The sequence below is a fragment of the Lepidochelys kempii genome, chromosome 1 (assembly GCF_965140285.1).
Source record: "Lepidochelys kempii isolate rLepKem1 chromosome 1, rLepKem1.hap1, whole genome shotgun sequence".
Taxonomy (NCBI): Eukaryota; Metazoa; Chordata; order Testudines; family Cheloniidae; genus Lepidochelys; species Lepidochelys kempii.
Window position 1 is genome coordinate 208,046,657 of NC_136380.1, and position 10,491 is coordinate 208,057,147.

Genomic DNA, 10,491 nt, shown 5'->3' on the forward strand with positions numbered 1-10,491 from the left:
AAGACTAAATAATAGCAATTTAATACATCCAAAACACAAACAAAACATTTATAAGCATTTGATCAAGATACCTACAAAAACACCAAACCCAGGAGTGCTTAGACCCATTTTGGGCAGCTTCAACATGGTCAGGCAGGTATTAGCAATGCACCCTTTAACTATTACTTTTTATACCCTTTAGCAAACGAGTGCTTGTCATTGCCAATTACTGACTTCCATTAAAACCCATTTCAGACCAACTTCTAGTCTTGATTAAGATAAGATTTACAACCTCCTGTCTTTCTAAGGCCTTTCCTCCCTCATTCCTCCCCTCATTTTTGCTGACCAACAGTTTCCCCTTTGCACCTGGGTTCACATAGGCTTTAACACTGGTATGTGGGTTGGGAAGGGCCATGTAGGCTCATTTTAAAACATTCTTTTTGTCTTATTTTAAATCATCTGCAATCACTCTTATCGATCATAGTTTCTTTTTAGAAACTTTCCATTAACTCATTCTCACTGGCAGGGGGCATGGCAGCCAGCACTGACAAGGGCCCGCTGTCACCACACCCCCTACTCCCAGGGTCCACAGACAACCATCCCCCCGCCCCCCGAAGTGCAGGGTCGAGACAGTGCCCAGGAGGGCTGCCCCCATCTCCCCACAGCCCCAGGAGAGAGAGACTCGGGGTGGGGGGAGCCAGGAGCTCCAAGAGGGAGGGGAGCGCAGTGGGATTAGTGCTGGGAACCCTCTCCCTGCACCACGCCATTTCCTTGCTTGGGGTTTCTTTTTGGTCCGCTCTGACAACTTCAGCTGGGGTGGCTGGTAGCATGGCGGGGGGCATTCTGGGACTAGTAGTGCAGCTGGCAGTGCAGGTCCCCGGGCCCCAGCAGAACACAGCGGCATGCAAACTACAACTCCCACCACTTTTTAGAAACTTGCAACACCCAGTCCCTTTTGCACCTGCGCGCTGCGCTCCCCAGGCTGCTGAGTGTTTCAGCTGGTGCTGGGAAGTTGCTGACTCTTCACATTGCTGGGCTGTGGCCCAGGCTGGATTAACCCATTGTGGGCCCCTTCCAAGTGTGGGCCTGGCGTAACGGTGCCACCGGAGCCATTTTAAATCCGGTACTGCTCTCCCCTTGCTACCTATGAGGCCCGTGAAAAATTGTTCAGTGACTTGTTTAGGTTCCTGTTGTAAAGTGGCATTCATAGAAAATTGTCTCAACATCCATTTACTAACTTAACTTGAAACAGTTCTTTGATCCAAATTAAACAAAAGTTGAAGAACCACCCTCAGAAGAGACCATCTCCATGACTAAACAGTACATACACAGCACCTTCTTTCCAAAAATCTCAAGTGTTTTACAAAAAACCACCACCTCCATTTTCCAGCTGAGGAAACTGGAGAGATTGGGGCAGAGGAGAAGTAGCTTGCCACAGTCACACACACAGTTTACAGAAGAGAGTGGAATAAAACTCCTCACCCCCAATGCTGTGTTCTGGTCATAAGCCCCTATCATACAGCATGCATTCCCTTTTCAGAACACTTCATAAACATTTGCCTTCAAATAGGACCTTTGGAACTGGTCTTACAGAAATGCTACCATGAAATGATAGCCCACAAGCAAAAGCCACACGCAATCCTCCTTCTAAACTAAGGAGCCTTCACAACACCACTGGTTTCAAAATATGCCTTTCATGCTCTGTGTTTACAGATGTCAAATGTGTTCCACCACTTTACCAGATATTTTGCAAGACCATAGGCATGACTAGATGGAGTTTATTAGCACTTCACACTTGCAGGCTCTACGATCAGCAATATTTCATCTATGGTTTTTTAAAAAGATGTCAATGGATTTTTTCCATTAATTCATATGGCCCTCCCCAAACCTATGAAATACAGGAAGCCTCAAGGAGAGTCATCCAGCCCATCTTAAACAATTCTCTTGCACCGATGCACATGTTCATAAACACTAGAAGCTTGTGCTACAACTGTATGTTCAAGCAGTGTCAAACTACCCTCATGCTAACAGAAAGGAAGTAACTACTGACCACATCAATACACTATAACAGGCAACAGTTCTCAGAGAATCTCAGGGGAGTCACTAAAGCCAGCAAGCACCAGCGTTCACGTTTTGAGAGTTTGGAATCCACAGACTGGCAGCGCTTTCATTTCATCCACCCGACTCTTGTGAATCTGGAAGGCAGGAGTCACCCATCGGCCACACGAACACTGTTCACCACGCCAACTGAAGCAGCCCAACTTCGAAGTGCATTTGGGGCACAGAAGCTGCAATAAACACAAGCAACAATATATAAGGCTCTTTCAAACAATTCACTTCTCAGACTTCAGGACTAGAACTCCTAGGAAGCAGCTACAGAGCCTGGGACCACATCAACAGTTTCACATATTCCAAGGCTAGAAGGGACCATTGTGATCATCTAATCTGACCTCCTGTATAACACAGGCCACAGAACTTCCCCAAAATAATTCATAGAGCATATTGTTAAGGAAAACATCCAATATTTATTAAAAATTATCAGGGATGGAAAATCCACCACGACCCTTGGTAAGTTGTTCCAAGGTTAATTACCCTGTTAAAAATTTACACCTTATTTCTAGTCTGAATTTTTCTAGCTTCAACTTCCAGCCAGTGCATCATGTTCTAACACTTTCTCAGCTAGACCAAAGAGCCCATGTTTGTTAAATATTTGTTCCCATGTAGGTACTTATAGACTGTAATCAAATCCACACAAGTCCCTTCTCAGATTAGAGGATCATACTTCACAAGTCCAACAAGACTACTGAAATCTAACCACTTCAGTATAATAAAGGAAGAATTTTTCTATTTTTTTATTTTGCAGATCACTTCAAGAGATCACCTGTTTTGCTGGGTATTCAGAACATTTTGGACCAGATTCACAAGAGCATTCAGCAACCAGAAGAAGAGACAGCTCATCTCCTGATTACAACTGAAATGAAATAGCCAGATTTTAAGACGCTCTCAACATTTAGCATCTACAATTGTCCTCAATTATAGCTGATGGGTCTGAAGCACTTAAATTAAGTGACCAGATTTTCAGATGCCTAAATGGGAGTTGAGCTTTTTTGAAGATCTGGCCCTCCACTTTGCAGACCGCTAGAAAGGGCTCTGTGAGCCACAGTTTGAGCACCTCTGCGATAAAGCCTATTGTGCATAGCATTTCATGCTGTAAGAACTATCCCAAAACATAGTAGAATGCAGCTGCATAAGTAGCAGAGGAACAAAAATAATTAAGTAAAGGCAAAGTCGGGATTCTAAAGGATTTGGGGAGATAGAAGGCGGCTACTCCAGATGGCAGAAGCTACAGCAAAGAAGAATTTTGCATCTAAAGAAGTGAAACTGTGGGGAGAGAACCTAAGTCCATTAGATAAGCCTGGGAAAGTGCACAGAAAGTTTGGAAGACAATAGGGAAAGTTTTAAGTGAAACTGACCAGGAGTACTGTATGGATCATTTATTTATTTAGCGTGTGCATAGTCATCTAGCCAAGCGATGGCATCTTCAGTGGCGTGATGCAGTTCTTCTAGGTCATCACTGAAACTAGTCAGCAGGCATTCGTTGACAATGTGCATCACCATCTGTGTTGCACCACAGCTGCATAAAGGGCTGTCACGAAGGCCCCAACTACACGGGTTAGCTCCAGAGAGACCTTGCCTGGTCCAAAACCTGTTCAATAGGGACTATTGGCGACGGGGCAGGTCAAAACCAGGTGGGCAAATTGTGGGGTCGGCGATATCATTTTCTCTCGCCAGAGTGTTTCTGCCCTAACATCCTGGCATGGCAAATGAGACTATAATGGACGACGTAACAACAAATGTGCAGCTGGTGGTTTTAAAAGGTCATCGTGCAGAGGCAGGCTTGAGTTGGCACATACTTTCTCCAGTAACTTGCCAGTGGCAACCTCTCGTCTGATATGAGAAGAAGAAATATTACTCAGAACTGGAAGCTGCCATGGGAGTGGAGTTGGATGCAGGGTGCCAGAGATGATACTCATGGCAGCATGTAACTGCATATCTGCCAGTTTGGTGTGTGATGATCAACTCCAAACTGGTGCACAGTACTCCGCCACCGAATACAAGGTGGCAAGAGCTGATGTCTGCAAAATTGGAGCACGAGCACCCCATGATGAACCTGCCACTTTGCTAAGAAGATTGTTGTGCATCTTAACTTTAGCTGCTGTCTTCTTCAGGTGGGCATGGTAACTCAGTGTGCGGTCTAAGGTCACACCTAGATAGAGCAGTTCTACTTTAGGCTTCACCTTCTGACCATTCAGATAAACATTCAGTTCTCATGTTGTGCTGGCGTGATGAAGATAGAACGAACTAGACTGTTTTTATGACTCTTGTGACCAAGTCTTACAGTAGTCAACTAACTTTATCTTGTCCCGGTTTAAGGTGGCATCAAGCTCATGAAATGTCCGGGCCTGGGTACCACAACAGATGTCGTCTGCGTAAATGAACTTTCGTGACTCCGTTGTTGGCAGGTCATTAATGTAAAGGTTGAACAGGATTGGAGAAAGCACAGAGCCCTGGGGTAACCCACCGCTCTATCGTCTCCAAGCACTCGTATTCTTCCCCACATGGACTCTGAACTGCCTATTGCAGAGGAACAGTTCAACAACGCCTGTGATCTAAGGTAGCAGAACCCATGATACCGTCACGAGCAGGCCACTGTGCCATACCGTATCATATGCCACTGTTAGAGCGATGAAAACAGTGCCTATTTTCAAGTTTCTCTGGAAGCCATTTTCAACAAATGTAGAGTAATGTGATCATGCTTTTCTGGAATGTGGGAAGAAAAAGGCAGCAGAACTGCATACATGGTAAAGCTGGGATTTTTGGGAGGGCAGAAGAGAGCTGAGAAGAGTCTTCTGACAGAAGTGGAGCTGAGAAAGCAGCAAACATATAGTTTAACTCAGCTTTACAGTGTTGTCATGAAGACTCACCAGTCCAGGCATCAAATCTACTTACTTGTCCTTCATTTTGGTGATAATGGAAAAAACCTAGATATGCTTCTTCAGCAAAACAAAACCCACAATCTCTAACAGGGTAAGTGAAACTCTGCAAGGTTGCTCTAAAAACATCTCTGCTGCATAATCACAATTTTACTCGATAGAGCTATAAAAATGGTGTCCTATGGCTTAATAATCTACTGTCATGGAGGATACCTGAAACAGAATTCCACTCCAGGTATCATCCTCCATCAGCTAGTGGCTATTGGTGACTGTCATGTGGGAGCCCTAGAGCTGTAGGAAGTGGGAGAAGACGACATTTACAGCTTATTAACGAGCTTCAGAGGTGGTGGAGACTGAAAGGACTGTAGCTGTAACAGCAGTCTTGCACGAGCAGTAAAACCAGGAGATTTAAGGAGTCTGGTCAGATGCAGAGAATCATTAAAAAAAAAGTGAGAATGTCTCTTAAGGGAGTTTCATAGATAAACATTGTGAAGTGCTTGCTCCCCTCACCTGTCCTTCCATCACTCCTAACAATACTGGCTCCATCCACTGTACAGGCTCAATGAAATAAGAGGTACATTTAACCCGACTGTCATTACGAAGCTGAGCAGGATCTGTAATCCTCTTGTGAGCAAAGGCTGCTGGTCCACTTCCTTCAGCATGGGCCAAAATGCTCGAACTACGAAATAGGGAACGTCTATTCTCCAGAGGAAAAAGAGAGAGAGAGAGAGAAAAAGGCTGAAGATAACTGGACAACAGTGAAGTACAAGGCAATAGTAGCAGCAGCAAATGGATGGGGTAATACAGTGTACATTTTCTTTTTTCATTTGACGAGGACAATGAAGGCTGTCCCTTTTTAGGCCCCCTCCCGACCTCAGCAAATCCTATCATGTTTTCAGCCCTGGGCCTCTTTCCCACAGTTACACTTTGTTTCTTATGTGGTTACTTTTAGCAAACTCCTAGCTAATGAAACATGAGATCATCCAGGTACATGCGTCTGGGAACTGTACAGCTAGAAAATAGGAATTTCTCTTATTTCCAATGCTTAAGAAAAAGAGGCCGAAACAAGACCAGACAACTGACCTATGGAGTTAAGAGGCTTCTTTGGGGTGGGGCAGATTTTGAACAGTTTCAACTTATTAAACTCAGTGTTAAGTTGCTTCTGCTTACACCAAAACGAAGTGGAGCTGCACCTACTTACAGAAGATGTACACTTAGCTCCAGGGGTTCTAAGGGACTTCAGAGCCTGAGAGACATTTTATTCTTCATGATCACAAAACAAAGATTAGGCAAAGGAAAGTATCATATGTACTTCTGTTTGAAAGTTTTTCAAGGACTTATTCCTGTTCTGAAAGAGACAAACCCAATAAGCTATAAAGGCTATTTTCCTTACAACAGTTTATTTCAGAGTAACGCTTTGTGAGAAATGAAAGGCTCCATACCTGCATTTTCTGCACCTGTAGAGAACCTCACTGTTGAGAGTTTGACAAATGCTGGTTGGGTCAACTGCAAAGACTTCTCGTGGCAAGTCCTGCAGCTCTGCAGAGAGAGAGTGATACAAATCTGTGAACTGAACTCAAACTTAATGACCTATTTATAGTCTTCGCACTTCTTACCCTCACCTTCCCCTTCCTTAGGAAGTTCCTAAGAGATGAGCCTCACTCCTTAGTTCCTAAAAAGGGGAGTTCCATTGTGCTAATTACAAGAAGCTTTGTATCTACAGATAGTATGTCTTGATCTTGTCTTGGTGTACAGATAGCTCCCAGTCACAAAACTTTATACACACAACATGCAAAGTTTTCAGGCTATCAAGGTTTTTACATGCACAAATCACCATATTTGGGCACTATCTGCTCTCAGTTGCACTGGTATAAATCAACAGAATTGCCAAACCAAATTAGATTAGAGCCAGCAGAGTGTAACTGAAAGGCTGATTCCGATAGTGCTAATATTTCAGTCCTGGAACAGGTATCTACCCTAAAACTATAATATACCATCCTTTTGCAAGTTCAATAACTCTTAGCTACCATATAGCTCCCCTGAACACACACCACCTCAGACATTACCTTCACTCACCAGAATATTTCTCTGTAACTTTTTGCAAGCGATACTGTTTATAAATGGCACTGGTCACATCAACTTTACAGCCCATTGCTTCATACAGTTTCAGCTGCCATTCAAAGCCTTCGTTCATTCTGGAACAATAGTGAAAATCAGAGGCACATTTCCTAGGCTATGGAGAACGTACATATTAGTCCACACAGGGACAGAAAGGAATCTTATCAGGGCAAAGAACTCACTTGGCATCTGATTTGATGGCTTTGATAGTGGCATAAGCCTCTTCGAAGGTGAGATTGTTGGTTTTCATTAAATACGCCGTCACTAAAGCAACACTTCGACTGACTCCAGCATGGCTGAAAGACAAAGAACTCTTCAGAATAAGATCATGAACAAAACTGGGGAAAATACACTAGGAGAATTCATTCATTTCAAGCCTCTCTTCCATTTTTACTGGTCTGCTTCTGGGGAAATTAATCTCTTTCCTCCGTTTCTGGCCTGAGGGGGAAGGTGAGCAGGGCCTGGCAGGGGAGCGTGCGGACCTGGGAGGTGAAAACGGGATCGCTTGGTCCTGGTCACTGCAGGGAGCAAGGGCCCGACCACATCTCACTTCTCCAGGGATGCTGGAAAGATTTGCACCGTGGGGGGGCTGAGAGCCATTGAACCAAACTGTAAACCCGATGTATGACGGGAACCGCTTCCAGCCTGGCCGTGCGGCGGCAGCTCCCACCCCGCCACACGGCTCGTTCCAGCAGCTCTGCACTTCTCCCCCAGGCCTAGCGCTGAGGCGCTGCCTGCCCTGGTGCTAAGGCCAGTGCAAAGGGGCTCGGGCAGCTCAGCCTCCGGCCGCACTGCCCCGGGAGCCCAGCCCGGGCCAGGACGCGGCCCCTTGGACGCTGGGGGGAGGAGGGGTCCCCTGCCCCGGGCTCACCATCGCACCAGGACGGCGCCGCCCCCCGCCCGGGCCGCGCTGAGGAAGGCGGCGCAGGAGTCGAGGTGGCTCAGCAGGTCGGTGCCGGGCTCGTCCCGCGCCGGGATATGCAGGGTCCGGATCCCCGGCACCGCGGCCGGCTCCTCCGCGTCCACCGAGAGCAGCGCCGCCACCCCCGCCGCCTGCAGGGCCCCGGCCGCCGCGCCGGCCGCCGCGCCGGCCACGAACAGGCCAGGAAGCACCGGCACCATCCGGCCTCGCGCCCCGCTGTCAGCGTCTCGACTGGCGGGTCGTGTGGCCCGGCCTGGCGTCTCCCGGCCTGCCCCTTCTCCCCGCCCTTGCCACCACCAACATGGCGTCTCCCGGCCTGCCCCTTCTCCCCGCCCTTGCCACCACCAACATGGCGTCTCCCGGCCTGCCCCTTCTTCCCGCCCTTGCCACCACCAACATGGCGTCTCCCGGCCTGCCCCTTCTCCCCGCCCTTGCCACCACCAACATGGCGTCTCCCGGCCTGCCCCTTCTCCCCGCCCTTGCCACCACCAACATGGCGTCTCCCGGCTTAGCCCTTCCCCATCGCTGCCACCGAACCCCGCCTCCCGGTGCTTCGTTCAGCGCCGACAGCGAGACGTCCTCGGTTCTACAGTGGAAAGGGCCCTCCTGGTACCTGAGGGAAGAGCCTCTTCCTTCCCCCACCCACCAGCAGGGCAGTTTCCATCTTTGTCTCCTCTGGTGGTTGCTCGCGCACACACACCTGTGCACTGTGAGGCGTACACACCATGCGCACAGACACCTAAACGCACCCCCGCAGCCGAGTCAGGCGTGTTCACACTGTATGTACAGACACATATAGACACGCACCCCAGCTGAGCTTTGCGGACACACCATACCCGAACACACAGGCGCACACACCACCTTTGAGACCTGCATATACATACCCACCCTGCTATACACAAACTTGTAGACTCAATACCCCAAACCAGGCTGCTTGAATGCCCTGCATGGAAACATAGGACTGTATGAGGTAACAGGGCAGTGGCTCTCAACCTCTCCAGACTACTGTGCCCCTTTCAGGAGTCTGATTTGTCTTGCGAACCCCAAGTTTCACCTCCCGTAAAAATTACTTGCTTACAAAATCAGACATCAAAATACAAAGTGTCACAGAGCACTGTTACTGAAAAATTGCTTCCTTTCTCATTTTGTCCATATGAAATTTTAGTTTGTACTGACTTCGCTGGTGCTTTTTATGTAGCCTGTTGTAAAACTAGGCAAATATCTAGATGAGTTCATGTACTCCCTGGAAGACCTCTGCATACCCCTGGTTGAGAACCACTGACATAGAGTAAATTGGAACGGGCTAGGATTGGGGTGGGAGGGCAGGGACAGGGCTCTGAGAAGACTTTGCAAGGTCTGAGACTACAGGAAAAGGAGTCAGATTCCAGAACTGAGTCAGCCTGATCTGTATGGGGGATCATGTGGTGGCCATGCCTGCCAGCAGCTACATGTTCCATGTGGGTCCAAGAAGCAGGAGCGCTCTTGTGTCAATACCAAAGAATCCCTGAAAGTTGTTTTCTTCTAGCACTAAAATGGGATATTTTTTATAATAAGGAAAACAGTATTATCCCTAACATTGCTCTGTCTCCTCTTCAATGCAAAGCCTCTGCCTAGCTTCCCTATCCCCTTCCTACCTGGCTTCCTGCTGTTTCAAAGCAACAGTACACAGATCCTTACACCATAGAAAGGGGTGTTCCATCATCTGGGACTGGCTTTGGGAATGACAAGTCCTTTTGTGTTTTCAGGAAGAGTTTTCCTCTCCCACTGTGCTCAGAGGTCAGCAACTAGGTTCTGAGGAGGTCTCAGGAGAATAAGAGCACCCAGAGTGCTTGGTCCCTATATTTGCCTTCCCAGTATGCAAATAGCAAAAATGTCAGCAGGGGGCAGGCTTGAGCTTGTTTTACTCTGAAAAGAAAATTCAGCCACTTACTGTATTACAATCTAATAACTGGGTTAGTTAGAACTGAATCAAGTCAAAATGGATCTGCATTAACAACAAATCAGATGAACCAAGAAAAGACTCCTGTTTTTTTTTTTAAATATATCACTGCAGAACACCTTTGAAGCCTCCCCCAAAATTATCCCTAATTCTTAGCAAAGGCATCTGCAGCAAAAACCTTTCTGGGAGCCCAGAACTGGTGCTGACAAAATGTGTTGTACTTCACCTTTAAAGTAAGTTAACAAGTAAAGTTGTTGGAAGTTCCCAACACAGCTCTCTATCTTTACAAGAAACAGACAACATATTCACTGTTGTATGCAGTGTTGTAGCTGTGTCGATCCCAGGATACTAGAGAAACAAGGTGGGTGAGGTAATATCTTTTATTGGACCAACTTCTGTCTCTCTCACCAACAGAAGTTGATCCAATAAAAGATACTACCTCACCCAGCTTGTCTCTCTAACATATTTAATGTCATATTTCACTAGTCAGCTAGGACTGGCTCAGAGTGTTCCCTCCTTGTTGCAGGTCACTTTAGCTA

General features: G+C 47.0%; 1 protein-coding gene across 1 annotated transcript; it reads right to left on the minus strand.

Moving 5' to 3' along the window:
* Positions 1 to 8,351, minus strand: DUSP12 (dual specificity phosphatase 12). The gene is made up of 6 exons (XM_073310208.2): positions 7,963 to 8,351; positions 7,274 to 7,387; positions 7,050 to 7,168; positions 6,416 to 6,512; positions 5,484 to 5,670; positions 1 to 2,267 (listed from the first exon to the last, which is right to left on the minus strand). Exons 1-6 carry the CDS (start codon positions 8,211 to 8,213, stop codon positions 2,106 to 2,108), a joined length of 930 nt encoding a protein of 309 aa, XP_073166309.1. The 5' UTR covers positions 8,214 to 8,351; the 3' UTR covers positions 1 to 2,105.
* Positions 8,352 to 10,491: the final 2,140 nt, after the last annotated feature.

Excerpts from the sequence above, each read along its gene's own strand:
- DUSP12 (XM_073310208.2), bottom strand. The coding sequence starts at position 8,213 with ATGGTGCCGGTGCTTCCTGGCCTGTTCGTGGCCGGCGCGGCGGCCGGC. Across the intron at positions 6,513-7,049 it reads AGTTACAGAGAAATATTCTG|AGCTGCAGGACTTGCCACGA; the intron begins GTGAGTGAAGGT and ends CTCTCTCTGCAG. Across the intron at positions 5,671-6,415 it reads TACAGGTGCAGAAAATGCAG|ACGTTCCCTATTTCGTAGTT; the intron begins GTATGGAGCCTT and ends TCTGGAGAATAG.